Consider the following 27,229-nt stretch of genomic DNA (forward strand, 5'->3'; position numbering starts at 1 on the left):
TTCTTCGCGTTGTAGTTCACTCCATGCCAGCCACAACAAACCCACGCAATCCCCGGCTCAAGACAGCAGACCCAGCCCTGCAATTCGCCCTTCCCTCGCTCAATTGTACCCAGCCGGCTTCTTTATACCTTCACACAGCTCCATCACACAGTCATGGCTGCTTCGCGCTGCTAGAGGAGCGTCGACGTGCCCGTTACGTCGCGTCCGAAGCTACCCAACTTTAACCTGCCCCTCCACCCTTGTCCTCGACCACCTCGCCCTAGGCACGCCCTTCTGCCGCTACTTATTGCTACGTATGGCAGCAGTAGCTGTATCTCCCTCGCCTCAGGTTATCGACGCTATGGCGAACCGTCGCGTCCCACTCGCAAACCTTCAGAATGCCACAAATTCACCGCTCCGCGCGACTGCCGTGGGCGGAAAGCGCTCACGCTCCCACGCCAGCGAGCAGCGCGACCTTCCGTATGGACAGCCACCACCCAAAAAGCAGATGGTCGAAGTCGACGATGCGGAGTCTCGCCGTCATGGGCTCGTCCGAAGAAGCGGGGCCCAGCCAACCGCCCTGACGAGGAAGCTTGAAGCAGCACGCGAGCAAAAACTCCCACCGAAGCAGGTGGAAAAGACTCAACGAGGTGCCAGCGAAAACCTGGAAACCATTCGGCAATGGCAGCGGCATTATCGGAAGATGTTCCCGCAGTTCGTCTTCTACTTCGAGAGCATTCCGGATGAGATCAAGTACAGGCTCTCTCGCCAGGCCCATATCCTTGGTTCTGTGGGTACACGTCGCCTTGCAACACCGTGTAGCGCTAACTGTCTATCAGGGCGAGGCTAAGTTCTTCTCTCGTGAAGTTACCCATGTCATTACCGCGCGTCCTATTCCCGCCGAGCTCGACTCTAGCTCCTCGTCGACTGCTAAGGGCACCGTCAACCCTGCACAGCTAGAGTCTAAGAGATCTGTATTTGATACGGCGCTCCAGAAGTCCAACCACGGAGATATCCTATACAAGGCCAGGGAATTGGGAATGAAGATATGGTCTGTGGATAAGCTCCAGCGTATGGTCGACACCATGTTCAACACTGCCACTGGAGAGGAGGTTCCGAACTATGCTACGCGTCATGGGGCTGCTGGTGGGCAGCCAAAGGCGCGTCAGGATCTGCAGAAGCTGCTCGAGAATGAGAAGCTGAATGACTACTCCGTTGCCGCGCAGGACATGATACAGCTGCGTGGATACTACATCTACGTGCATGATATGGATGAAGCTACGCGTCCGGTAATGGTCCGAGAGTATTCCAAGGTCGCCAAAAAGGAGGATGGCAAGTGGCCGCAGTTTCGCGTTTCAGGAAATGGGAAGTGCCCGTTCGTAGAGGATCGTGACCACGTTCGCAGACAGCAGCAGGAGGAGCAAGAGGAGCAACGAGCACGAAAGGCGGCGGCGGCGGCACCACGAACCCGTGCTGCGACGGCTTTGGATGGGAAACGTGCTTTGGGCGAGAACAACAATCTGGCACGACGCGCCACCGCTCCGGGCCCTGCTATCAAGGAGGAAGAATCCAAGCTGCTGGGAGCTCCGAATATTCTGCCGACGAAGCGTGCAAACGCCGACAGTATGCCTCCTATGTTTGGCAGTGCACAGGCTAGCCTCCGTGCTATGCCCCGTTTCATTGGCGGCGAACCGGTTGCCTCTGGTCTACAGCAATCAAACATCACCTCCGCCATCCGATCGCAGATGATATCGTCTACTGCTGCCGCCCCTGGCGCACGAGCAGGAAACAGCAAGGAAGTGAATCAGCTTAAGAGGAAGGTTTTGGAAAAGAACAGTGCGCCGTCTGCAAATAGCGGTCACTCATCGGTAATCAACGACATGAGGGCAGCGTTGAACCAAGATCTCTCTCAGCCCACACGAGCGGCAAAACGCAAGGCACGAGAAACTCTCGGTAATATTCGCGAGGACACGGACGAGGAGAGGCAGGCTCGGAAAGCCGCACTCATCCGGCGAAGGAAAGCTTCCGAGAAGGAGCTGAAACCTGGCTACTGCGAGAACTGTAGGGAAAAGTTCAATGACTTTGATGAGGTAGATGACGATCACTCCTTCCCCATATATTTTACGCTGACTCTCTATCTAGCATATCGCGTCACGAAAGCACCGCAAGTTCGCCGTAGCCGCCGACAATTGGCTGGAGCTGGACCAGCTGCTGGCCCAACTCGTCCGCGAATGACCGGCATGTAATACTTATGACCCGACCCGAAAGGAGCACCACCCGACATAATACCAACGACATAATTTCTTCCCCACCTGTTTGTTCACTTCTTACGGCCCTCCGGCGCATGGGATCCTGATTACTCTGCGAATACCCGTTACACCGCATTTCGGCGGCCTGCTGCATTTCTTGAGGCGCATCTTTTTTCCTACTGAAGCATGGCTTGTTGGTTATCTCCTAGGCGTCATGATCTCGGTCTTCCTGGCGTTGGCGGTTTACGACGTATGAGCCCATTGTACATACCTACTGCATGCGGCTTGCTTCTTTTAGCGATTGCCTGCCCGTGTTGTTGCAGGCTAGCAGGCGTCTTGGGCAAACGGCGTTGATTATGGTGGATTGGAGGATATCCTCATGTGGAGATGCTGCGAGACGTGGTCATGGATGTGCTGTATTGGAGGTCATGTGCTATATCACTATCGTATTAGATACTTGTTATGTCTAGATACGTATCAATGCGATGTGATTATTGTCACTTTTAATCTGTCTTTCGGCGGGCTGTTGCTCAGTCGGGTGCGATATGAGGTGCGAGGCTCTAATTGGTCAGGCAACATCATTGGATCGCGACTTCCCTTTCTATCATCAACTGTCACTCGCCCTTCTAAGTCTCTCACGACACATTCCCACATGCTTATTATTTTGCGATCTTTCTAACCTGTATCATAACTCTCCGCCAGACGGATAAGGTGCTTACTCTGGTGCGCTTCATACCTAGGTACTCGACATCCACTCACCACGTCGAGGATCTCCGCTCCTGCGCAAGATGTCGAAGTCACCGGAAGAGAGGATACCAGAAGAAGACGATAACGCCGAAGCACCGCTCACAATGGCTGCGTCCGTCGTTCTGACGCATCTGCCGCGGGATGCGTCCAGAGCGTTGGAGACGGCGGGAAATTTAGGCGTCGAGAAAGGTGCGTGCTGTTTCCCGTGAGCTTCATCGTCTACGACCGTCACTCTTTTCGTCCTCAAAAGTCTTCCTGTCTAGTTCAAAAGCTTGTTTTCGAGACCTCAATTTGCGTATCGCAACCCGCTTTCGACCCTCGTTCCCTCACCTCGCCTCCGCATCACCAGTCTCCCCTCTCACAGCCTTCCTCCACGCTTCCATTCCAATACGCACTTCTTCCTTAGGTCTCCCGCTGCTACCTCACTACGCTCATTCCACCGACAGTCACAATCCGCTTTCAACCCATCGGCTCAGCGCCCCACCTCACCCAGCGCGTCTTCAAGCTCTCGTCAAACCAACGGTTCGAAACCATCGTCCGCTTTCTGCGCAAGAGGCTTGCTGTTAAGGAACACGAGAGTGTGTTTTGCTACATTGGCAATGTGTTCTCGCCGGCGCTGGATGAGGGTGTGGGGAATTTGTGGGCGGTGAGTCACTCGCTCTATTTGTCGAGTGAGCGTCGCAAGCGACGAGGACGTTGTCAAAGGAAGGGATACTGACTTTGTATACAGTGCTTCAAGCAAGGCGAGGAGCTTGTAGTTGGGTACTCTATGGCGCCTGCATTCGGCTGATTGCGCTATTCGTAGCGTACGTATGGGGCCGCCTGGGGCACTTCAGCCTACCGTACCTCTCCGGTCAGCGAATTGGGACACGAGGCAAGTTTGCGTATGGAACAAAGGCTGGCAGATAGGTAGGAATGATCAACGTCATGTTCATGACGGGGGAAGGGATTGAAGATGGATATCCAAAGTAAATCTATTCGCGCATGCTCTCCCAATTACGGAGGCTGCAATCATGCAAACTATGGACACCGCAGGCAATGAGAAGCCTCTGCTGCTTCGATCACCACTGACCACTCAATGAAATGCGGACAAAATGCAGGTCGCTACTAGCGTAGCGAGGGTATTGAAAACAATCGACCGCCAACACCGACAGACTTAAAGACACCCCTGGCCCGGGCGGCATCATACTCACTGCGCGTTCCTCTTTTGCTCAATGAGCTTCTCAAACTCAGAGAACTCTTCCTTGGGCATAAGGTACGTATGCTCGGGAGCCGGATACGCTCGACTCTTCACCTCGGTGCCGTACGCCTGAATGGCCCTCATGCTTTCACCCCACACGTCGCCGTACTTCTTTACGAACTTGGGGAGGAATCGGCCCGGAGGGAAGTGGCCAAGCATATCAATCTGCACTAGGACTTGGCCCGAGCAGCCATTACCGGCGCCGATGCCTATCGTGGGGATGCTGAGCTCCTTCGTGACGAGAGCGGCAACCTCAGCTGGCACAGCTTCTAGCAAAACAGCATAGGCTCCTGCTTCCTGCACGGCAAAAGCATCTTCAAGCAGCTTGAGCGCCGAGGCCGTGCTCTTGCCCTGAACGCGGAAGCCGCCAAGGGCATTCTGTCTCTGAGGTGTGAGGCCAATGTGTGCTAGGACAGGGATACCGGCTGTGGTAATCTTGGATATCGTCGGCGCCATTTCCTTACCCCCCTCGAGCTTGACGGACTTGACGCGACCTTCTTTAATGAACCGGATGGCTGATTCAAGGGCTTGTTCGGGGGCTATCTCGTATGAGCCCATAGGTAGGTCCCCAACCTAGGGATGTTAGTATATTAACTGCTTATGCAGGCGGCAGGTTGACCCACTGTGAAGGCAGCCTTGGTCGCCCGAGCCACGGACCGGCAGTGCAGCAGCATCTCCTCCATCAGAACCTCGCTAGTATCCTCCATACCAAGGGCGACCATGGCCAGGCTGTCGCCGACGAGTATCATGTCCATGCCGGCATGGTCGGCGACGTGTGCGCTCGGGAAGTCGTGGGCGGTGATCATAGTAATAGGTTCGTTCTTGCGGTAGAGGGTCTGGAGTGTGTTGATGGTAACCGGCTTGCGGGCATTGGCTGGAGGTGAGCCCAAGGGAGAATGTGAGCTCCACCTAACCTGGGCGACAGATAGCGGTGCATGCGATAGCGACGGCGACAAGGCGCTATGGAGTGGGGACGACGTCGCAATTCTTGACGATGTTCGGAGAGTGTTCATCATGGCACGCGACATGCCTGCGACGGCGGGATAGTGGTGGACGGGGAATTTTTAGACGCTGTGAATTTTGCGTTGGGTCGCGAGGACGTAGGGGAGGAGAATTCGGCAGCCATTTTTAGGGGGAAATTCGCGGTTTTATGAGTCCTGGTATGACTTTTGCGCAGTAGAAGTTGTCACCGGCTTTGGTGGTTGTCGCTTTCTGTCCCTCGGTCCGACGTAGTCAGCTCCGCCTAGGCCGCCTTTCCTTTGTTGGCTCTACGGACTGACGCCTTCTCGACGTCAAGCCCAACATGCGATTCTGACAGCGGGCCAAAGACATGGAACCGGTTGCGCAGAGCCCTCAGAAGAAGTCCGGCTGGGTTATGTTCCATCTGGGAATCGAGCAGCGCGATGCCTTGCAGGACCGTCGCGGTGTGGGGAATTTTCCCGAGCCAGCGCGGATCGCTCTGCGTAAAGGTTCGCTTCGTGCGCAGGCATATAGCGGGGGGGGGCGTTACTGTGTAGATGCTCAAGATGTGAGGAGGTCCGGGAAGTGAGGATAGTGTTGCGGATCGAAATGGCTTTCCAAGGTTTAGAGGTGCTCGCTCCTCCCCACGTGCCTGGCCAGATACAACGACCTTCGGGAGGCAACCACGACCCACGAACTCGAACCCGCCAGGCAGCGGTCGGCAATCATGACGCTCTACTCCAAGGTCGTTCATTATTGAGCATCAGCAGGTGACTATTCCTCAGAGCAGACTCACGGGCCTCAAGCCCAGACGCATGACATCGCAGTCGTGCTTTGCGGGAGTGGCGTCCGCATCTCGGCGATGACTTGCCGGGGCTGTTTGCGTGACTCCCCGGACTCGTGACGGCCGTCTTCCCTGCCCTGTGCTCTCAGTAGTACATCAGTCCGCCTGCCCTTTTGTCCTCTCATTATTCCACCATAGAACAGCCACTTCGCCAGTATCCACAGACAACAACACTCTTTTAAGCGCCAAAACCGGTCGTTCGGACTACCCCGCCGACAAAGCAACTACGTATTGCCAGCAAACCAGCCACCCGCCCCTCCTCGATCGATTGCCCCGCGAGACCCTCAACAACCCAGCTTGCCTCAGCAGACCTCACGCGAAGAATCTCCAACCCTCGAACGCCGAAAGGCACTTCAGTGCCTGCGAACCTGAATCCTGAACCTTTACCTGCGGAGCCGCGCACAACGGACAGCTGCCCACCATGAGTAGCCCAAAGAGACGAATCGAGACGGATGTAGGTGCTCCTGGGCATAAGATGCCTGGTCAAGACATGGACGAGTGCTGACGGATGGTCTTTCGCTGTGTTCAGGTCATGAAGTAGGTTATACGTGCGCTTGGTGCACAGTCTGGGTTGCTAACGCGTGCATAGGATGTACGTGAATCACCGCTTGCTGCAGCTCGCTCCAAGTCCAGTCACTAATGCATAGCAGGCTTATGAGCGACTACGAAGTCACCTTAGTCAACGACAACAGTAGGATTCCTCCCGGTCCTCTGTTGTGGCTCGAGCTAACCGTGTTCTTAGTGTTCGTCCCGCCCACTCGTCGTCCTACCGCCCTTCCGCCGCAACGAGACTGACACACCACAGGCAGGAATTCTATGTTAGGTTCAAGGGCCCTGAGGAGAGTGCGTAAAAGCGCAGATGGAACACAAGGCACAAAGTTGACGGAAGCAGCGCCCTTCGCCGGGGGTCTCTGGAAGATCCACGTTGAGCTCCCCGACCAGTACCCATACAAGAGCCCCAGCATTGGCTTCGTCAACCGGATATTCCACCCCAACATCGATGAGCTGTATGTCGCCCCTTAGCTTCACTTTTCGATTCGAATTTAGTGTGAGCCATTGCCTTGCAGGGGACCGTGGTTAACCGTTTGACAGCTCAGGCTCGGTCTGCTTAGACGTCATCAACCAAACATGGTCACCCATGTACGATATGATCAACATCTTCGAAGTCTTTCTGCCTCAGCTGCTTCGATATCCAAATCCTACCGATCCTCTCAATGGAGAAGCGGCTGCGCTCTTGATGAGGGAGCCGAAGAGCTATGAGGCTAAAGTCAAAGGTAAGTGTCGCACGCCGATTGGGGGAAAGGGAGCCTAACATCTCCCCAGAGTACGTGCAAAAATACGCCTCCAAAGACACCTCCGAAGACTCGGAAAAGGACAACGATGATGACGACGAGATGAGCTCCGTCGGCAGCTACGAGTCCGGCGACGAGGACGAAGCGGCTGGCAACATGGAGGACATCTAGGTGCATTGTCTCTCCAAGTAGAAGCGCTTCTAAGTTTCCTTCTTGTTGCCTTGAGGTTTTTGGAAACGGACTCAAGGTTTGATGTTCAAGGCGCACTCTGGCGCTCACTGTTTTAGCATCGGCATATCCCTCGGCAATCGGTCTTCAGCGGTCATAGGTTTAGATTCTTGTTCATGATTTCTGTGTTCGAGTGTGCCGGTGCAGCCTGCATGGCGCATGCGACGAGTAGTATAGTGGGTGAGAGTGAAGTCTAGCGAGGGAAAGTGGCCTTACGGGTGAAGTGGTAGACTATTGAGGTCGGGAAGCTGCCTGATCCCCGGTGTTTATGTAGAAGTTAAGGACTACTCCTTTCCACTTAGGTACCCAATATGGCGGGGTTAATTCGTCCCTACTCTATGTGCTTCGATAGCCCCTTCCTCCGTCACCGACATCGTTGGAAGACTTTCCAAGTTTCCCAGGTTTCTCTCCTACTTGCCTCAACTGTGATACTGGGCACCCGAAAGGCTCCGAAGGCTGATGTGCCGGTAGCACCCAACTGCCGTCATAAAAGCCTTGCTTGGTAAGTGACCAATCTAGAACTCCTCTAGGAATAGTATCGCCCTTCCGCTGATGCCTCATACGCAGATCCGCGTCGGAAGACCGCTGTGCCAGCATGCAAGATAAATCTCTTAAGCGTATTCATCGAAGGCTTTAGAAGAAGCGCATGTAGCCAGCAGCGAACCGGATCGTCAGGCATTGTCGCACTGTGAAGGTCTTCAGGGCACTCTCCACACAAAATCACAACCGGATTCACTCCCCTAAAGCTCTACGGTTCAGCACCGTCCGCTAACCATCCGCATTTGGTAGACTCATGAGATCCAATCAAAATCCTGGTCTGTGGCTTGGCCCCCAAACTCCCAGCCCCATTCTAGGACAGGCAGCAACAACGAACCTCTTCCACTCTACACACCTGAAATTGGAATCACTTATCGACACGACACGCCATGTCGGAAGAGAAGTTTTGCGATCCTTGTACCAAGCTCCTCCGTGGGGAGCGGGAACATCCGCACCAAGTGAACACCCATGTCACCCACCACCCAGATGCCAAATCGTTCGAAGAAGCGCTTCGGTTGCCTTGCACACTCTGCTCGCTGGCATGGGCGCAGGACAAAACAGTACCGCCTGGCAAGGTCATATCCTACCTCATCACGCCTATGAACCACGATGAGAGCGGTGATGATGGTTTCAGAGCTGTGAATTTTGCGTGTGGACTCCACAATGCAAGACTCGTTCTTGCGCCATGGCAAAGTGCGTACCACCTCATTCTATTCTCAGTCGCCCTAATATCTCATCCGTAGGCATGGAAAAGTACAACTATCCAGGACTGCTTGCGCGGAACACGGGGTCTCCAGGAGCTCTGAATTTCCTCCTTTCAAAATACAAGGAATGCCGCCAGGAGCATGTCCAATGTGGACTTCGAGACCTTCCCAACCCTTTCTATCCGTCTAGAATTATTGATGTAGGAGAAATGGACGATGAGAATGTCTGCCTCCGCACTACGGATACCTTCGATGACGAAGGCCCGTACTTCTGCCTTTCCCATTGCTGGGGAGAAATGCAACCTTATGTTCTCACGAAAGAAACGGAGCCGATGCTACGAAGAGGGCTTCCCGTTGGGACCCTGCCAAAAACATTCCGGGATGCCATTGTTGTTACGCGCAAGTCACAAGTGCGATATTTGTGGATTGACTCTCTGTAAAGAAAATAGAGACCCATCCGCCTTAGAGATGTTGCTTACATATTCCAGGTGTATATTCCAAGACGACGTAGACGACTGGTCCACCGAAGCGAGCCATATGAGGGATGTATATGGTCAAGCAGCATGCACTATTGCTGCGACGGCAGCCAAGAACAGCGACGAAGGGTTATTCTTCGAGCGCACTCCGGAGCTACTGGGGCCTCGCGAAATACGTGCAACATGGACTCCAACTGTAGGTCATGTCGAAAGGGATGCCTTCACGTTTCCTCCAGCAGGTCTCTTCTGGTGCGATCGAGAGACAATATGGACCGATGGAGTTGAGCGGGCTCCATTAAGCTCAAGAGCATGGTACGTCTCTCGCGGTGAAGATGGCAGCCCATCTTGGTCTTTGCCTTGAGTCGGTTCTGGAGAACCTTTGCTAAAGGCCTTCAACGGATGAAGTGCAAACCAAGACATGTCGACGGGTGGACTTATCCCTTGATCAAGCCCCTGCTAATGTGGATGACCATTTTCACAGGGTTGCCCAGGAGCGGCATCTATCATCGCGCACTATGCACTTCGGTGCAACTCAGCTTTTTTGGGAGTGCCATCAGTGTAAAGCAAGTGAGTGCTACCCTACTGGTCTGCCTAACTGGGCATTACCATTCTGGTCAGAAGACGGAAGCACTTTGAAAAGCGATATCCGTCATATCCGGCAGCGAACCGCCAACCTGCCCTCTAACAGCTTCGATACCAAGGATTCGCCGCTGGTACAGTCTGAGGCTATGCATCCGACTGAGCTATACCATTCTTGGGGCGTCTTTCGGATTTCGTACTCCATGTGCGATATGACTAAAGAGGAGGACAAACTGGTCGCAATACAGGGCATAGCAAAAGGTATGTAAGATATGATAAACATATCACCGTGGCTCAGCCTTCCTCCCTTCCTTGCTGAAACTTCGACTGCAGATAGGGGCTCATAGGGTTCCTCAGCAGGTAATGATCTAAGCAAGCCGGGGTCTGCTATCTCCTCCCATTCAGGACAAGTGCTAAATTGTTTGACCACATTCGCAGATGTTGGTGAAGCTCTCGGTGACCAGCTAGTAGCTGGACTTTGGAAAGGCCGTATATTAGAAGAACTCTGTTGGTTCAATACCTATAACCCACGTCGGATGAAACGGGTTCCGCCGGTTTCGAATTGGAGAGCCCCCACTTGGAGTTGGGCAAGCAGTAACGCTCTCATTTGGATAAGCGATACCTCCAAGTTTCATGGCGAATGCAAGCAAAAACAGATCTGGGCCGAGCTTGAAGATCTCGATGTTCAAACGAAACCATCTGGCGCCCTGGAATATGCATCGATGCGAGTCAAATGCAAGCCTATACGCGCGGTCGTCAAACCTGGTGAACGAGAGAAGATATCCGGTCGCACAGTCTTTGGCCATATCCTTCTGGATAGCAAAGCAGGTCTGCGCTGGGCTCCAATAGGCCCGGTTGGGCTTCAACTGTATTGGGACGACATGCAGCAGGGTGGGTGGATGTCCGACTACTTGGAGCGGAAAGGCACATTCCATGTCCACATGCTCGTCATCCAGCGATGCCGGCACGACCAGCCCGTCAAAAGATATGTAGGGGATTGTGTGGAAGGCCTTTTTCTGGCCCCTCGAGACGGGTCTGAGGACGTTTTCGAGAGAATTGGGCTATTCTGTGCAAATGCGACTGAGATAGTATCGAAAATTGTTGCGAGTCATGAAGGATCTGAGACTAAGATCATTACCTTAGTCTAGGTTGGGACCATCAACACTCCAGGGCTTCCAGCACTCCTAAAGGCCGAGCAGTCCAGGGACTCACTCAGTGTACCTCATCTTAGCGGCTGCCAACTCTCTGAAGGCCTTCGCACTCTCTCCCGCTAGACTTACCAGACGGTCCGAGCGCACATTCACTCCGCGCATCCGCTCGGCGTCGCCTCAACCCCACAAAACACAGTCATGGGCAGTGGCCACTTTTCAAATTCACCAGCTCCCCGCTGCTGTCGGGGCGACCGCCGTCGCTGCCCACCGGGCCGACGTACTTCCGTCTCTACGCGGCGCCTGCCTCTATATAAACCCCAGGCCCAACTTCGCCGAGTCCGCGCCGCCCACGACGACGAAAACGAACAGCCTACTTTCTGCAGCCAATTCTTACAGACAGTAGCTTTTCAGACAAGCACTCTTACAGTCCGAGTATCTTCAAGCGAGAATGGCCCGCCAGGTTGCTCAGCCAGTCCGCCGCACCGCCACTCGTGCCGGTCTGCGCAGTCAAGTCCAACGCTATCCCGCGGACGATGGCAGTCGCGCTCGAGACACGTACCGCAGGCGCTACCATCGCGGAGGAGTGGGCATTGCACCGAGCCCGCCCCATGGACGTCGTCTCATCGACCGCGTCACCTACGAAGATGGTGGCGGAGTGCAAGGAGACACTGGCGTGCGAGGTGCTCAAGCTCCGGGCCGTCTGGCTCGTGGCCGCCGTCTCATCGACCGCATGACCTTCGACGACAGTGACGGTGACGGTGATGTCCGAGGTGCTCGTGCTCGTGCCAACACTGCTATCCGCCGTGACAACACCATGTCTTCCGAGGCTCGTGCCAACACTGGCGTCCGCCGTGGCAACATCATGGATACCCAGGCGCGCGGCAACAACACCGCCAGCCAGGCCACTCAAGGAGCCCAAGGCAACCTCCTCGTCTGCAACCCCCGAGCGACCCAGGCTCCTGCTCCAAGCTTAGCTCCCGTCCCGCAGCCCAGGACCGCCATCCGTCCGATCCGCCTCCTCAACCAGCCTGTCGGCAAGCCCAGCAAGTCTCCCACCGGCAACAACGAGAACGAATCCTCGGACGAGCACGTCGCAGCCCGGGCCCCTACCCGTCCGCGCAACACCTACAAGGGCAAAGACAAGATCAAGCGCGCGGTCCAAAACCCCAAGTTGCGCGCCATCCTCGCCGGCAGACGTCTTCCGCGTCCGCGCAGGAAGCACAATGAGCCGGTGCTGCGCATGGGTCTAAGGGATAGGGTCTTCTATGACCTCTGAGACGCATGTCCGGAAAAACGATGGGGTACGTTCGACTGCGCTGAGCTGAGCTGAGGTGGCTGCTGGGGAGGAGGAGATCGAGCGTTTCCGTTTTCTTTCTTCGTTTTCGCACTGAACTGCTTCGCTGCTTTCTAATGGATGGATGGAGTGGGGCTGGTACGATTGTGGGGAGGGGGACTCTCTGAATGATCTGAGCCGGGCTGTGGTGTTGGACTGAACTGACTCAAAGGTACCTGTCGATAATGGTGTTCTCACGGGGGTTTCGATATGGATGCGGCGTTTAGGATGGGATGGGTATACCCCCGCTGTTTCTTAAGGCTGCTATGCAAGGGTATGGATATCTGAACTCCTTGCTAGTGTTTAGGTACTTCGACCGACCGATGAAATGGATATATACACTGATTTCGTCGATCGAGTGCTGTCCGTTTTCTGCCTTCTTATCACGGTTGTATGGCGTGCCACATGACTCCACAGACCTCAAGAGTCAAACTATCATATGGGCCTCTGAGAGTCAGGAGGACGTCGATTCGCGATCATATGCACCGACTAGAGTCTGCCGCCCGCCGTTCTCATCATAAGAACATACACACGGGGAATCTAGTGAATAGCCGCTAACAGCGGTGACCCATGAATACCGAATATGTAGAGAGATATTAGACCGAACGCGCCAAGTCTACACAAGCTGTGATACCCAAAGCTCGTAGCCCTATCCAAAACGCCTTGACGGGGTGTAGCACCATCATGGAATGATCATTACACCGGCACGCACGCCGCCTCCGCAGCGACAGGGACACGTTCACGCTTACCGCCGTCCCCAAACACTATCCTCCGCCCTCTTGAACCCCAAGCTCCCAGCCTTCCTCGCAATCCTCGCCGCCGTACTCTCCCCACGCTCCATCAACCCCGACGGCCCCTTGTCCACAACGCCGCCACCCACAACCGGACCACGATTCTCGAGCACCCTCGTCCTAGCAAAGATGTCCCGCTCGGAGCCATCATCCACATTCTGGTGGTCGAACTCGGCGTCACGCTTGAAGAGGTTGAGGATGTCCTTCATTGACAGCTTGCCGATGGCTTTTCCGCCTTCTATGGCTGCTTCCGCGAGCTTACGCTTTGCTTCTTGGAGCTCGAGGATGCGCTCTTCGACTGAGTCGTGGATGGAGAGGCGGTAGACGGTTACGTCGACGGTTTGGTTGAGGCGGTGGACGCGGTCGATTGCTTGTTCTTCGACGAACTGTGGGGTTGAGTCACCGTGCGCAGGGAAGAGAGGGAAGGGGGGATAACTTACAGGATTCCAGAAGGGCTCCATGATGACGACGCGGCTAGCGGCTGTGAGGTTGAGTCCAAGACTACCGCACTTCAAGCTACAGAGTAGTACGCGAGTTCGCTTGTCATTGCGCAACCTGTGCAAGCTAGCTTCGCGGAGATCATTGCGCATGCTGCCGTCGTATCGTGTGAAGTTGTAGCCTGCGCGTCGGAGGAAGGGTTCGATGAGGTCGAGCATCGAGGTGAACTGCGAGAAGACGATAACCTTATGGCCATCTGTTTCCTTCTCTAGAATGGTGAGTAGCTGGCGAATCTTGGTAGAAGGCGTGAGATCTGAAGCATCGTATTCCAGATCCGACTCTCCTGTCTCTGAGTCTTCTTCTGAATCGGCTTCAGAGCCAGAATCTTCGCTCTCGGACTCACTCTCCGAGGTGGACTCATCGTCAGAGTCCAGGCTAATAACAGCCTTGGACTTCTTCACCTGCTTCTTTCGAATCATTGGACCGTCATCCTCACTGTCGGTGTCGTGCTCGATAAAAGAACCCATGGTCCCTTCAGTGTCGCTAACGCAAGAGTCTTCTAAGTCGATTGACACGAGCGACTCCCCACCACCTTCAACATTCTCGTCGTCTGTTCCTCCAGCCTTGCCGAGATCGGTACCGCCTTGCTCGCCTTCGGGTACAAGCCATTCGCCCTCATCTTCATCGTCACTATCTACGACGATGCGACGCTGACGGGGGGCTTTTGGAGCTTTTGAACCCTCTCCGTCGGCAGCCTTCGACTTCCGATCCTTCTTGTCTTTGCCATCCTTGTGCTTGTGCTTCCGGGGCTTCTTGTGCTTCTTGGGCTTCCCAACCGATGCGTTCAGATCGTTTTCGCACTCTGTACACCGAATTGCGCCAGCTGAGGTGTTCTCGCGTGTCAAAGCATTCTGGCAGATATCGCAGCGCTTCGTTTGAACGCTCAGGCCACCGAGGAGATCGGCAAGGCCATCTGCATCTGTGTCCTTTGTTTTGCGGGGAGTTTGGTAACCAGTCTGTGTACCAGACTTTGACCCGGTAGTCAGAGCATCCTTATCGTCCTTGACGTTGCTCTTGGTCAAGTTGGGGTGATTGCAGGCCTGTCGCAACCGGAGCAGCAACACTAAGGCTCCAATGTAGTCCTGTTTCTCACCGCCCATCATCTCGGCGAGACGGGACTCGGCGCGGTTAGATAGGCGGTCGTAGAAAGCACGCTCTTTTGCGGTAAATTCCCCAATCACAGTCTCAACATTGCGGGCCACGATCTGAAAGCCACCCTTCTCCTCGCCGTCTTTAGCCTTGCCTCCGAAGTTGAGCGCGCCCTCCTTCTTCAACACATCCTTCGTCCGACGCTTCATGAACGCCTTCAGGAAGATCTGGAGCCGTCTCATTGCAAGATTGCCTCGACCGTTCTTCATCGGACCGGTGATAGATTCCTTCCAGCTCGACAGTTCGCAATAAGGCTGGATGCGCAAGAACTTAATCAAGCTTTGGAGCTCGTCAAGGTTGTTCTGCATCGGGGTTCCTGTCAAACACCAACGATAATGCGATCGAATATCGTAGCATGCCTTGGTCATCTTCGCGTTGCGGTTCTTGATCGTATGTGCCTCGTCCAGGATGGTCCGGTACCAGTGTACAGCGAAGCAACCCTTCTTGAGACCATCGGGTCCTTCCCCACAGCTCGCATGCTCCGAAGCTAGGACCTGATAGGTCGTAACAACCACATCGTATGTCTTCAGCTTATCCGCCGACTTTGTGCGGTTCGAACCGTGATGGACAAGGACTTTTAAGCTGTGCGACTTCATCACCTTAGTGTCGATTTCCGACTCCCATTGCTTGATGAGCGCCAGAGGGGCGACGATGAGCGTGCCTTTGCCGACAGTGGGCAGAATCTTGTTCTTCTTGTTCTCAGGTTCAACGCCCTCTTCTGGGCGAGGATTGGAGAGGATCAGTGCAATAGACTGTATGGTCTTTCCGAGACCCATGTCATCTGCAAGGATACCTCCCTTGGGGAGTTTGCCCCGCTTGTTGTGGGCGCCGGTCTCTTTTTCTATCATCCACGCAACTCCGTCAACTTGGTGAGGGAGGAGTTTGACCTTCATCCCCTCGACAGTGCCATCGTCCTCCTCTTCATCTTCCTCCTCTTCAGCCTGAGTCTCCTTGTCTTCCTTAACCTCTAATGCCTGGAGTCGCTCGGCCAGGGACTTCTTAGCCTCGTCGTCCTGTTGTTTCTTTTTCTTACGGCCGCGCGTCCGGGGAATTTTCTCGTTATCCTCGTCGAGAGCACCCTCTAGAAGCGCCTTAATGTTCTCGTTGGCCTTGGACGAGTCCACATATGCGAACATATCCGGGGCACCAAACTGATGGCCTTCGGCCCGAATGGCGGCATCCGGATCAAAGTCATCGTCACCGCCGGCTGCCCGCTTTGACGGGAGATCGTCGAGAATGACAGTCTGCCTGGATCCGTGGAATGGATTATTGTAACCCTGGTTCACCGGCTGGAATCCATTAGCGTGGCCCAAGGAAGAATATATAGGCCGAGGACCCGGTTTGATGGTTTGTGCAGGGGGATTCATGGGCCTGGGCAGAGGAACACCCTGGTAAGAAGGGTGGCGAGGCTGGAATTGCGATGCGGGTATCTCAAGAATATCAGAGCCAGTGGATGCCGTGCTGTAACGTGAACCTACTTGGGAACGGACCTGGAAGGGCTGTGTGGGACGATCCGAGGCGTTGGTACGCGGAGGTATGCCCTGCTGTGACGGGATGCGCTGTTGTACTTGACCCGACAGTTGATATGAGTTGCTCTGGAATGTCGGCGGCGGCTGCGAGGGTATTCGGGCTGGTTGCCTGTGATGTTCTGGCCTAGCCTGCCCCGGTTTGGGCACATTGAAGAGATGCGAGTATGGATCCGTCTGCGCATCCTTCTGCAGCGAATTCCGGAGGGGGCTCGTCTTCCCGAACTCTGGCGCTGTGTTGGTGAGCTCCTGCAGGGCTCGAGGGCCGGGTGGCTGTGTACGCGGCTGAGGCGCCGGTGGCTCCCGTTCTCGAACCATTCCGTCCAGCCTGCGCCCAGTGTCCTTGTTTGTTGTGGTTGATTTCCGAGAATTGAATGCGGGTGGAGTGTGTAGAGCAGCTCCGCTGTAGTCTTCGTCGAAAAGAGAGCTGGAGTGGCCTAAGAAGTGGGGCTCGGAACGGTCGCCTGGGAGAGAGGAGGGGCTGTGTTCGCTCTCACTCGTCGCTAGGTAGGAGTTTTCTTGGTCGTCTGGGGAAGCCTCCCGTATGCGCCTGTCCTTGGTTCCGTCCGACGGTGTCCTGAAGTTCGGCTTCTGTGGCGACGAGAGCGTGTCGATGGGTCGATGAGGAGCCCGATGCTTGCGAGGGCTGTTGTTCATACCCGAGACCTATCAGTATCCCAGAATAAACGCGAGAAAGAGAGGAATAGGACGAACTTACAAGCGCTGTTGTCGCTGAGGAAGTCTGCGCCCTGTTTGTTTCTCCAAAGTTAGGCAGCTCTTGGCATACGTTACCCACGGCAACCGCCCGCGAATCAGGGCCCTGTAAGCTCCACACCGCGCATCGCGCCCACGCGCTGTCACGCTTCCACCACATTAGGTTCACTAGCGATGTTTCTTTCTGATGGATTATTTCTTGGGGATCATCATTGAATACACTACTTCGATCAACAGATTAAACCATATCGCGTCCATAGGTTCAGCGAACATTTCCTATACCAAAAAGCTCCGCTCCATATCTATACTCCTCGTCCTCGTCGTTCCGCAGCATCTATGCCGGCCTCAAACGTACTACCATTTACAATCCCCGCAGACCCAAAGCCTCCAGGCCAAGTCCTACTGCCGCTCCGCCCGCAAACAGACCTGCCGGAAGCTTTCCCAGAGTACCAGTCGCCAAGGCAAACGCAATACTGCACATATCCACAGCATCAGCCCCAATATTGGCCCACACGACTCTCTTCATTTCTCTCCTGCTGACTTTATCCTCATTCGTCGTGAGCAGCGCGCCGAGGATCAAATCGCGGACGCCGAAGAGGCGGACTAGAATAGCAGAGCCTTCCGGAATGGAGAATTGGAAGACGGCGCAGGTCCAGCGGGGCGCCACGATGCAGGCTAGGCCGAGTCCGATTCGGATGAGATGGAGCGCTTCAACGGCGCTTGAACTGGTCTTGGAGATGGGCTGGCCGTTTTGCCCATTCGAAGGCTTGGGAGGGAGGAGCGGTTCGGATTGGTTGATGGAAGAGATGGATGACGGAGCCATTCTGATAGGCACGTTGACCTGATGAAAGTGCTAATGAATACAGGAGCGATGGTTTTGCTCTTTGATGATTGAGGTGAGCTTGATGGAGTGGAGTGGATGGATGGTCTGGTGGATTGAAGGGCCTTCAGCCGCCTTTTAAAACGTCCGCCTTACGATATTAGGGCTGCCCAGCCCGAGACCAAGGACATGCATCCGCCAATGTGTCGCTACTCTTTAACGTCAAAGTGTAGGCGGCTACCTTAACATCATCCTCCATGTTATGAAATCTTGTGGGTCTCTGCGGACGGAGAGGATAGGGATCCTTGCTTCCTGCACGCCGGGCGGTACGTAGATCGGGGAGCACACTCTAGCATGCCTCACGTCATTACCTTCTGAAGGCCTTCAGGCGTGGCTTTCCGCAGTGGATAAATAGTCCAAGCCGTTATGGTTCTGGGTGATCGTATCGTGTTTCGCGTAACATTCCCGAAGCGGACGGCGGGGGATCGCGCCCAAACCATCTCAGGCATAGTCCGGGCTGTCAGCCTGTGGCTTTCCGAACATAACGTTATGCTGACTGACGGGGGACTATATCTTGTCTCCATCGATCTGGCATTTGCACTGCGCAGCTTACCTTGGTAACGTGAACTCTGCATACCATAACAACATGCCTGCAGACAAGAGGAAGAAGTCCAAGACGCCAGAGGAGGTCCCAGAGCCGGGTAACCCGGAAAGGAAGAGAGTGTTGAACGTCCTAGCTCAAAGGAGATATCGTAAGTGCGTGACACGTATCGAATGGTGTCTGTTCTCGGTAGGAGCACTTGAGATTCCTGACCAAAGTACAGGTCAACGGCGACGAGAGAAAATAGCGGCATTGGAAGCCCAAGCAAAACAGTCGTCCGATCAACAACATGATGGCGGCGCCTGGCTCGAACCACAGAATACAGCCAGCGCAGCCTCAGAGACCATGTCAGAAGAGTCGCCTGAAGGTACGTCGGTCGCGGTACACACGCTAGCCTGTCTTAGCTTTTGACTGCAGAAAGCCCTTCCTTCAGTGAAGGCCTTTAGCAGGTAAAGCAGAAGCAGACACGCTAGAGTGTTGACTTCTCCCCGCGACCCCGTCTCTTTACTCTAAGACATCTGCTAAACCGGGCACCCTTGTAGGAATCGAAGAAGTGATACGAGACGCAGAATACGTTGGCTTTGCTTCATTAGACTTCAATCAGGTCCCACTAGATATGCAACTCTTCCAAGATTTCAGTCAGTCTGACCACCCTGATGCCCTCCAGGAGGACGTGTACGTGGGTGGAATCGAAATGCGGCGCTTACCTTCTGCAGGCTTCTCCAACCTCCCCAGTCCAATACCCTCCACCCCGACATCGACAGAGCCGTCTCTCAACTTCCCCATAACCCCTGACGGCGGGCAACTCAGCATCCCCATCCTTCCTGTTATGCGCGCCTTTGCTACAATAGCGACAGCTCTCGACCTCGTAAGCCACATCTATGACCCATCGTATCTTCACACCCTCCCGCCGGCACCGCCCCCGAGCCTTCCGTCAAACCTACACCCAACGCCATCACAAATCACCATCCCACATCACCCCTTTATCGATACCCTGCCATGGCCGTCCGTTCGGGAGAAGCTCATCTGCATGTTCTCATTGCCTTCTGCACTGCGTCCACCCATTGCGCAAGACGACGAGGGCGATGAAGGCCAAAGCAAAGCTGTGGTACGGCTTGCTCAAGACTTGGATGACTGCAATGAGGGGGTGAGGATCCATGGGAATATGGTAGGGTGGCATGCGTCGAACGAGCTGGTGGAGGAGGCGTGGGAGATAGGTGAAGTCTTCTTCAGGAATTGGTGGTGGTGCCTTGACGGGAAGATTGTCGAAACTACAAATCGACGTAGGAGGGAGAGAGGGTTGGGCGCGCTGAGGATCAAAGGATAAACTTCATCAACGTAGGTTGTAGAACGTAAAGGCTTCGCTTCGAGTAGCGAAACCCCTCATTACCCCCCGAAGGCCTCCAGGAGTCGTCTTCGGAGCCAAACATTTAGGCATGCTTGTATGTATCTCACGCCAGTTATTGAGAAAATAATATCATACCGATACCTATGGCAACCACCGGTAGCTGATTAGTGACTGTAATAATCCGCTTTCTGCTAACTTCTTCAACACGTAAACTCTGCGGGATCAAGTCACGTGGCGGGGTGAAGGCGCTATGTTGTACCGACCGCGCTGACCAGCCACCCCATCCTTACGCTCATTACTTCAGTCTCCAGTCCATCGCGCGTCGGAAAGCACCTGGATATTTATTGAGGTCCACGAGATGACTGAAGGCACCCAGTTACGCATGCGGTAATCGAAGGAATGCGAACCCTGGAAGAGTCGCGCCTCAGGCCAAATCGGCAGCTCTGGAGTCCTTTTTTGACGCTCACACGTGGTCCGCAGCCCGCGGCCTCCATCACGGCTCGGGAACGCGATGTATCCGAGCTTCCGCAGTGTAGATCGATCGCTGTTTGTGTGGGACGTTATTCTCGGTCTTGAGCGAAGCCCGACTTCCGCTATTTTCACATCATGACATCAACACTTTGAAATCGCCAAGCACTCGACCATACCTCACCTGCGCAGTGTCTCTAAGATGGGCCCGTTAAATATTTCGCAGGCGCATTGCAGGCTTTTACTCAATCTTCCGAGGAACCCAGCTAGACATCTTTGGAATTTTCCGTAGCCGTTTCCGGCAGAGCGGGTTCGACAAACAACGCAACAACGGTGGCTCGAAGCGACGTTCTAACGCGCTTCAATTGGACATCCGCTCTCACAGGTTCGTGATTTTACAATACGAATACTAAGGCCTTCGGAAAATCCAACACAGGCACATTTGACCACTCATGCAGGGTTGTAAACCGCTGCCATGGCGTACCCCGAGCGGCCCACTCCACACATGGATGAGCTCCCAGGAGGCTGGATAGAGACACCAGCAGACCCTAGTCGACAACGGTCCTATCTTGGGACTCAGCAGACTCGTGATGCCGAGCAGACGCCCACCCCGACACCCACCCAGGGCGAAACTGCCCGTGCATCCTCTGGCACCTATCTCGACTACACGCCGAGCGGAAACAATAGCGCTGCTGCGCAACCGCGTATAGAATCCGGGCAATTCTCCTCCAGCCTCAGCACCGCTGTACCATCACCAGGAGAGAAAGAAATGGACGCAGGAGAAGAGCCGCGAGAACCTGTAGAGCCTGAAGAAACAGACTCCGACGAGGAGGGGGCAGCCGGTGGATTTGCAGCAATCAAGCCGGCTTCTTCGGCTCCGAAGCGGCCGCCTTTACAGAAGGGAGAGTCGAAGCCAATGACTGAAGATGACTTGTTCCGCGTGCTTTCCAAACGGAGAACCAGCAGCTTTGGTAGGACCAGGACCGCGTCGACCGCATCTAGTACGGATGAAGAGCAGGAAGAAATCAACAAGCTCATGTCGCGGATGTTCGGTCACACGAGGCAGGAGGCTTCGGAAGAAGAGAAGACACGACATGCTGGCGTCATCTTCAAGAATCTGACTGTCAAAGGCATGGGTGTAGGCGCCGCATTGCAACCGTCTGTTGGTGGCATCTTCCTCGGCCTCCCTCGCTTCCTCAAAAATTTGGCGACAAAGGGACCACGCAAAGCAGCTGGAAAGCCTCCAGTGCGTACCATCATCGACGATTTCTCAGGCTGCATAAGGCCCGGAGAGATGCTTCTAGTGCTAGGCCGACCGGGTGCTGGATGCTCTACCTTCTTGAAAGTGATTGGCAACCAACGGTTTGGATTCGAAGGTATTTCAGGCGAGGTCACCTATGGCGGAACCGATGCGAAGACAATAGGCAAGAAGTTCCGGAGCGAGGTTCTGTATAATCCAGAGGACGATCTGCATTACGCAACGCTCAAAGTCAAGGATACACTGAGGTTCGCACTGAAGACGAGAACACCTGGAAAGAACTCGAGGAAAGAAGGCGAATCCCGGAAGGACTACGTGAAGGAGTTCCTCAGAGTTATCTCAAAACTTTTCTGGATCGAGCACACGCTGGACACGAAGGTCGGAAATGAATTCGTGCGCGGCGTGTCTGGCGGGGAGAAGAAGCGCGTCAGCATTGCTGAGGCGATGATAACGAAGGCTTCTGTCCAAAGCTGGGACAACTCAACACGAGGTCTAGACGCCAGCAGCGCCTTGGAATATGTCCAAAGTCTTCGCTCGCTTACGAATATGGCAAATATATCGACTTCGGTTGCACTTTACCAAGCGGGCGAGTCATTGTACGACCTCTTCGATAAGGTGCTTCTCATTCACGAAGGACGTTGCTGCTACTTCGGCCCTGCGGATCATGCGGCGAAGTACTTTAAGAGCCTTGGCTTCGTGCAGCCTGAGCGATGGACCACTGCCGATTTCCTAACCTCTGTAACCGACGAACACGAGCGCCACGTCAAGGACGGCTGGGAGAACCGCATTCCCAGATCCGGCGCCCAGTTCGCGCAGGCATTTGTTGAGAGTCAACGGCACCAGGACAACCTCGCTGAAATCGAGGAATTTGAGCAGGAGACCCAGCGGATGGCGGAGGAGCGGCAAGCCGCCATGACGAAGGCAACAAAGAAGAAGAACTTCACTCTGCCCTTCCACAAGCAAGTGACGGCCTGCACAGCCCGACAATTTAAGGTCATGATTGGCGATAAGCAGTCCCTCGTGGGCAAATGGGGTGGCATCCTCTTCCAAGCGCTCATCGTGGGATCGTTATTCTACAACTTGCCCAAAACCGCCGAAGGAGTGTTCCCACGGGGTGGTGTGATCTTCTTCATGTTGCTGTTCAACGCTCTTTTGGCGCTTGCCGAGCTTACGGCTGCCTTCGAGTCCCGACCGATCCTTCTGAAACACAAAAGCTTCTCGTTCTACCGACCAGCGGCTTACGCTATTGCCCAAACCGTCGTTGATGCTCCCTTGGTTCTGGTTCAGGTTTTCATATTCGATGTGGTGGTCTACTTCATGGCGAGCTTGCAGCGAACGGTCTCGCAGTTCTTCATCTCGCTCCTCTTCCTGTGGTTGCTGACCATGACCATGTACGCCTTCTTCCGCGCTATGGGTGCACTAGTCGGCTCTTTAGATGCTGCAACCAGGATAACCGGAGTCGCGATCCAAGCCTTGATAGTGTACACTGGCTACCTGATACCACCGAGTAAGATGCACCCCTGGTTCTCTTGGCTCAGGTAAGCTCTTCTAGTCTATTTACAGGTGCTCCGGGCTAACATAGTTTAGATGGATCAACCCTGTGCAGTACGGGTTTGAGGCTTTGATTTCCAACGAATTCTACAATCTCCAAATCCAGTGTGTACCGCCCTACATCGTTCCACAAGCTCCGAACGCGCAGACCCAGTATCAATCGTGTGCCATCCAAGGCAGCACTCCGGGATCTCTCACTGTTAGTGGCGCAAACTATATCCAAGTCGCTTATCAATATTCTCGATCACATCTTTGGAGAAATTGTACGTACGGCCGATTCTCGACATTGCCACTCTCTCCTTCTTTCCTTCGTCCATCGCTGATCTTTGCTGACCTTATCCCGCACCTAGTCGGATTCATCTGTGCTTTCTTCATCTTCTTCGTGTTCCTCACAGCCTTCGGGATGGAAATCCAAAAGCCCAACAAGGGTGGCGGAGCCGTCACGATCTACAAGCGAGGCCAAGTACCGAAGGCCGTCGAAAAAGAGATGGAAGTCAAAGGTCAACCAGCGGATGTAGAGAGCGGAAAGACTGAGCCAGTCTCGAAGGAAGCGGAGAGCGGCGACAGCACCGATGCGGACGATACAGTTAAGGGTGTGGCTAAGAACGAAACGATCTTCACGTGGCAGGATGTGACCTACACCATCCCCTACCAGAAGGGCGAGCGCACACTCCTCCAGGACGTCCAAGGCTATGTGAAGCCCGGTAAGCTGACCGCTTTGATGGGAGCGTCAGGCGCCGGGAAGACAACGCTGCTCAATACTCTGGCTCAACGCATCCGATTCGGAGTGATGCGGGGAGACTTCCTTGTGGATGGCAAGCCACTTCCGTCGTCCTTCCAGCGCTCTACAGGTTTCGCTGAACAGATGGACATCCACGAATCCACGGCGACAGTGCGTGAAGCCTTGAGGTTCTCAGCCAAGCTTCGTCAGCCGAAGGAAGCGGCACTACAGGAAAAGTACGACTACGTCGAGAACATTATCGATTTACTCGAGATGCGTGACATTGCCGGAGCAGCTATCGGTACGACGGGCTCTGGTTTGAACCAGGAGCAGCGCAAGCGTGTCACTATCGGCGTCGAATTAGCCAGCAAGCCAGAGTTGTTGATGTTCCTCGATGAGCCCACCTCTGGACTTGATTCAGGCGCTGCTTTTAATATTGTTCGATTCTTGCGAAAACTGGCCGACGCCGGACAGGCTATTTTTTGCACGATCCACCAGCCATCGTCTGTCTTGTTCGAACACTTCGACCAGCTATTGCTTCTCAAGTCCGGCGGGCGCACTGTTTATTTCGGGGAGCTTGGTCATGACAGCCGCACCCTACTCAACTATTTGGAAGGAAACGGCGCTAAGAAATGCCAACCAAAGGCGAACCCTGCGGAATACATGCTAGAGACCATCGGTGCTGGAGATCCTAATTACAAGGGCAAAGATTGGGGCGACGTCTGGGCGTCTTCTCCTGAGAACCGAACGTTGACACGCGAGATCCAAGAAATCATATCCGACCGCCGGAACGCTTCGAAGGAACAAACTCGCGATGACAGAGAGTACGCTATGCCCCTGACAACGCAGTTCTACTCCGTTATCCATCGAAGCTTCGTCGCAATGTGGAGGGATCCTCCCTACGTTATCGGGATGTTCATGCTGCACATCTTCACTGGTCTCTTCAACAGCTTTACCTTCTGGCATCTCGGCAATAGCCAGATCGATATGCAGTCACGACTCTTTTCGACATTCATGACGTTAACGATCTCGCCGCCTCTCATCCAGCAACTACAGCCCCGCTTCATACACTTCAGGTCGATCTACGAATCTAGAGAGGGAAATTCCAAGATATACACCTGGTCAGCGTTCGTTTGGGGTGCTATTCTGAGTGAAATACCTTATCGACTTCTTGCTGGGACTATTTACTGTAAGTTGCCCAGCCGTTAATAAGTCAAGCTTCGTTCTGACCTAAATTAGGGTGCTGCTGGTACTGGGCCACGTGGTTTCCGCGGGACACCTATACTGCAGCTAGCGTCTGGCTGTTCGTCATGGTGTTTGAGCTCTACTATCTTGGATTCGGTCAGATGATCGCCGCTGCCGCACCCAACGAATTGCTCGCTTCTCTGCTTGTGCCGCTCTTCTTTACCTTCAGTAAGTCTACACAAGTGGGACGGCTACCAATTACTAATTACTTTCAGTTGTCTCGTTCTGCGGTGTCGTCGTGCCCTATGCCGGCTTGCCAAAATTTTGGCAGGCCTGGATGTACTGGCTCACGCCATTCCACTACCTACTCGAAGGTTTCCTTGGTCTGCTCACTCATGGCCTTCCTGTGCAGTGCTCCACGAACGAGCTGGCGATTTTCCCCCCGCCACCTGGTCAGGATTGCCAGTCGTATGCTGGCAGTTTCGCGCAGCAGACTGGTGGCTACGTGCAGACGCAGCCAAACGGAGATTGCGGCTACTGTCAGTTTGCAACCGGCGACGCGTTCGCGGCATCTTTCAACGTCTTCTATGAGCACGTATGGAGAAGGGACTTTTGGATCATGTGGATCTATGTCGTGTTCAATTTCGCAGTCGTCTTTGCGGCTACGTGGCTTTACCTCGGAGGCGCGCGCAAGATCAAATCGTTCTTCAGTCCCAAGGCGAGGAAGGAACAGAAGGAAATGAAGAAGAGACAAAACGGCGATGCGGCATAGGGGCGAATGAAGAGAAGACAGAATTGGGGATGCAGCATAGAGCATGGTGTTGAGGTGCCTGGTTGTTGGAGCTCGGGAGAAGTCGTGTCGGCCGCGGACCGAACCATCAGCCCTCTTCCTAGTTTGGCGTGCATTACAATTCCCGGACTCGAAACGTTATCCCCACAGTGCTTTTCCGGTACCTAGTCTATTTTGGCATCTTTCGGGCGTTTGAAGCATATCAGCGGGCGGGCTTATCGGGATTGCTGGGCTACGATAATGGTTGCTTATGTGAGCGAGGACTCCTACAACATGAACAACTTCCCATAAGACTCGCCTTGTGTACAAAGTATGGGGTGAATGCCCTACTCCTCATCTAGGCATTTCCCGGCTACGCGTTCAATTGTGGCTTCTGCGCGCTGCTCTCGTAACCGCGCCTCTTCCAGCATCATCCCCAGTAGTGAGCTACTTTATCAAAAGCGGTATTTTCTCAAACGCAAGGCAGTTGGGCTCGGCATCAGCTCGGAATAACCCCCAATATGCTCGGCACTAGCTCTACCCATAATATGCCTCAGTGCTTCCGAACGCTGTCGCAGATAGTCGCCACTCCCGCCTGTCCGAGCGGTGGAGCATCTGAGTAGTCGATGCATCGAGGAATGCAATCACTCGGCAGGATTAGGCTTAGCGCCGCGAAGTGGAATCGGAACGGGCATCTGTCTTTATCAGCACAGCCACCGATTTGGCAGTCGTTGGATGCAGGAGCGCATCGGCAACGTGGTACGTCCTCCGCCAGCCGTGGATTGCCTCCACCAGGTCGAATTCGCGCTGGACAAGACATCACGAGAGGCCAAATTCTCTGCCAGCGCGAGCTAAGCGGCTGTGCGCGCAGCCAATCGCGACGCCGCTCAGGCCCGTCGCGGGGATGGCGGCTGGGCACGCGTCCGCGAACGTCACTCCCCCGCAACAAAGCCGATGCTGAGCCAGACCGCGGCCCAGAAGTCCTCCCCTCGCAGCAGCGCACCACTCGCACCCAAGCATTTTGTGGCGATGGCAAAGCCCAGGCGGCGGGGCTCGTTTATCACGTCCGTACTTGCGGACCAGTGCATACCGTGGCCTTCTGCGTCATGTGAGGAAGATCGCCCCGACAATGACATCGCCCTGACAGCACAAGGCCGCTGGGAGTGACATGCCCATCGTCCTGGTCGCAGATGAGGGCCCCTTCGCTGCCGCGCCCCAGCCCCCACATAAAGGCGCTGCTGGATACGTGTTCCCGAGCACCCTCAACGTCGCTCCTGCCCTTCCCGAGCCTCGCAACTGCCACCCGACATTTCCCGCGCACAGCTCCCATCGGCCCAGACCGCCTGGCGGACGCGAGCCATTCAATCGGACAACCCAATCAGAACCGCCCCGGCCCCAGACTAGTTGCCGCCTTCAAACGTCTGAACTTGGGCGACGTCGTCGGGATGGCTCAGTATAAAGCACAGCCAGATCCCGTCATTCGCACTGCAAGCCCCGCTCCTCTGGCCCAA

The 27,229-nt window shown here is 54.6% G+C and overlaps 11 protein-coding genes across 11 annotated transcripts; 8 read left to right on the forward strand and 3 right to left on the reverse strand.

Annotated features, from left to right (window-relative positions):
* Positions 1 to 51: 51 nt before the first annotated feature.
* On the forward strand, positions 52 to 2,670 carry BU26DRAFT_609070 (uncharacterized protein). Its single transcript, XM_033835900.1, has 3 exons — positions 52 to 769; positions 819 to 2,069; positions 2,122 to 2,670. Exons 1-3 carry the CDS (start codon positions 296 to 298, stop codon positions 2,212 to 2,214), a joined length of 1,818 nt encoding a protein of 605 aa, XP_033678731.1. The 5' UTR covers positions 52 to 295; the 3' UTR covers positions 2,215 to 2,670.
* Positions 2,671 to 2,847: 177 nt separating this feature from the next.
* On the forward strand, positions 2,848 to 3,960 carry BU26DRAFT_523319 (ubiquitin-like protein ATG12). The gene is made up of 3 exons (XM_033830015.1): positions 2,848 to 3,164; positions 3,422 to 3,621; positions 3,706 to 3,960. The coding sequence occupies exons 1-3, from the start codon at positions 3,017 to 3,019 to the stop codon at positions 3,763 to 3,765; spliced, it is 408 nt and encodes a 135-aa protein (XP_033678732.1). The 5' UTR covers positions 2,848 to 3,016; the 3' UTR covers positions 3,766 to 3,960.
* Positions 3,961 to 4,164: 204 nt separating this feature from the next.
* On the reverse strand, positions 4,165 to 5,243 carry BU26DRAFT_569642 (uncharacterized protein; the record flags this gene model as incomplete). Its single annotated transcript, XM_033833907.1, has 2 exons — positions 4,165 to 4,788; positions 4,839 to 5,243. The coding sequence occupies 2 exons, from the start codon at positions 5,241 to 5,243 to the stop codon at positions 4,165 to 4,167; spliced, it is 1,029 nt and encodes a 342-aa protein (XP_033678733.1).
* A 1,430-nt stretch (positions 5,244 to 6,673) lies between these two features.
* On the forward strand, positions 6,674 to 7,882 carry BU26DRAFT_523321 (ubiquitin-conjugating enzyme E2 H; the record flags this gene model as incomplete). Its single annotated transcript, XM_033830016.1, has 5 exons — positions 6,674 to 6,697; positions 6,829 to 6,862; positions 6,912 to 7,026; positions 7,112 to 7,293; positions 7,343 to 7,882. 5 exons carry the CDS (start codon positions 6,674 to 6,676, stop codon positions 7,480 to 7,482), a joined length of 495 nt encoding a protein of 164 aa, XP_033678734.1. The 3' UTR covers positions 7,483 to 7,882.
* A 939-nt stretch (positions 7,883 to 8,821) lies between these two features.
* Positions 8,822 to 10,104, forward strand: BU26DRAFT_436399 (HET-domain-containing protein; the record flags this gene model as incomplete). Its single annotated transcript, XM_033824177.1, has 4 exons — positions 8,822 to 9,216; positions 9,269 to 9,456; positions 9,493 to 9,568; positions 9,738 to 10,104. The coding sequence occupies 4 exons, from the start codon at positions 8,822 to 8,824 to the stop codon at positions 10,102 to 10,104; spliced, it is 1,026 nt and encodes a 341-aa protein (XP_033678735.1).
* A 108-nt stretch (positions 10,105 to 10,212) lies between these two features.
* BU26DRAFT_108045 (uncharacterized protein) lies at positions 10,213 to 11,209 on the forward strand. Its single transcript, XM_033819354.1, has one exon. It carries the CDS (start codon positions 10,372 to 10,374, stop codon positions 10,981 to 10,983), a length of 612 nt encoding a protein of 203 aa, XP_033678736.1. The 5' UTR covers positions 10,213 to 10,371; the 3' UTR covers positions 10,984 to 11,209.
* Positions 11,103 to 12,407, forward strand: BU26DRAFT_108001 (uncharacterized protein). The gene has a single exon (XM_033819353.1). It carries the CDS (start codon positions 11,435 to 11,437, stop codon positions 12,260 to 12,262), a length of 828 nt encoding a protein of 275 aa, XP_033678737.1. The 5' UTR covers positions 11,103 to 11,434; the 3' UTR covers positions 12,263 to 12,407.
* A 361-nt stretch (positions 12,408 to 12,768) lies between these two features.
* On the reverse strand, positions 12,769 to 16,997 carry BU26DRAFT_523326 (uncharacterized protein). Its single transcript, XM_033830017.1, has 2 exons — positions 13,551 to 16,997; positions 12,769 to 13,496 (listed from the first exon to the last, which is right to left on the reverse strand). Exons 1-2 carry the CDS (start codon positions 16,938 to 16,940, stop codon positions 13,065 to 13,067), a joined length of 3,822 nt encoding a protein of 1,273 aa, XP_033678738.1. The 5' UTR covers positions 16,941 to 16,997; the 3' UTR covers positions 12,769 to 13,064.
* Positions 16,998 to 17,273: 276 nt separating this feature from the next.
* Positions 17,274 to 18,211, reverse strand: BU26DRAFT_523327 (uncharacterized protein). The gene has a single exon (XM_033830018.1). It carries the CDS (start codon positions 17,818 to 17,820, stop codon positions 17,359 to 17,361), a length of 462 nt encoding a protein of 153 aa, XP_033678739.1. The 5' UTR covers positions 17,821 to 18,211; the 3' UTR covers positions 17,274 to 17,358.
* A 151-nt stretch (positions 18,212 to 18,362) lies between these two features.
* Positions 18,363 to 19,895, forward strand: BU26DRAFT_523328 (uncharacterized protein). The gene is made up of 4 exons (XM_033830019.1): positions 18,363 to 18,569; positions 18,642 to 18,785; positions 18,961 to 19,056; positions 19,135 to 19,895. Exons 1-4 carry the CDS (start codon positions 18,464 to 18,466, stop codon positions 19,743 to 19,745), a joined length of 957 nt encoding a protein of 318 aa, XP_033678740.1. The 5' UTR covers positions 18,363 to 18,463; the 3' UTR covers positions 19,746 to 19,895.
* An 844-nt stretch (positions 19,896 to 20,739) lies between these two features.
* On the forward strand, positions 20,740 to 25,721 carry BU26DRAFT_534026 (uncharacterized protein; the record flags this gene model as incomplete). The annotated part of the gene is made up of 5 exons (XM_033831195.1): positions 20,740 to 23,030; positions 23,080 to 23,306; positions 23,394 to 24,953; positions 25,004 to 25,177; positions 25,225 to 25,721. The coding sequence occupies 5 exons, from the start codon at positions 20,740 to 20,742 to the stop codon at positions 25,719 to 25,721; spliced, it is 4,749 nt and encodes a 1,582-aa protein (XP_033678741.1).
* Between the last annotated feature and the right edge of the window lie 1,508 nt (positions 25,722 to 27,229).

Source organism: Trematosphaeria pertusa (genome assembly GCF_010094035.1).
Source record: "Trematosphaeria pertusa strain CBS 122368 unplaced genomic scaffold BU26scaffold_16, whole genome shotgun sequence".
Classification (NCBI taxonomy): Eukaryota; Fungi; Ascomycota; class Dothideomycetes; order Pleosporales; family Trematosphaeriaceae; genus Trematosphaeria; species Trematosphaeria pertusa.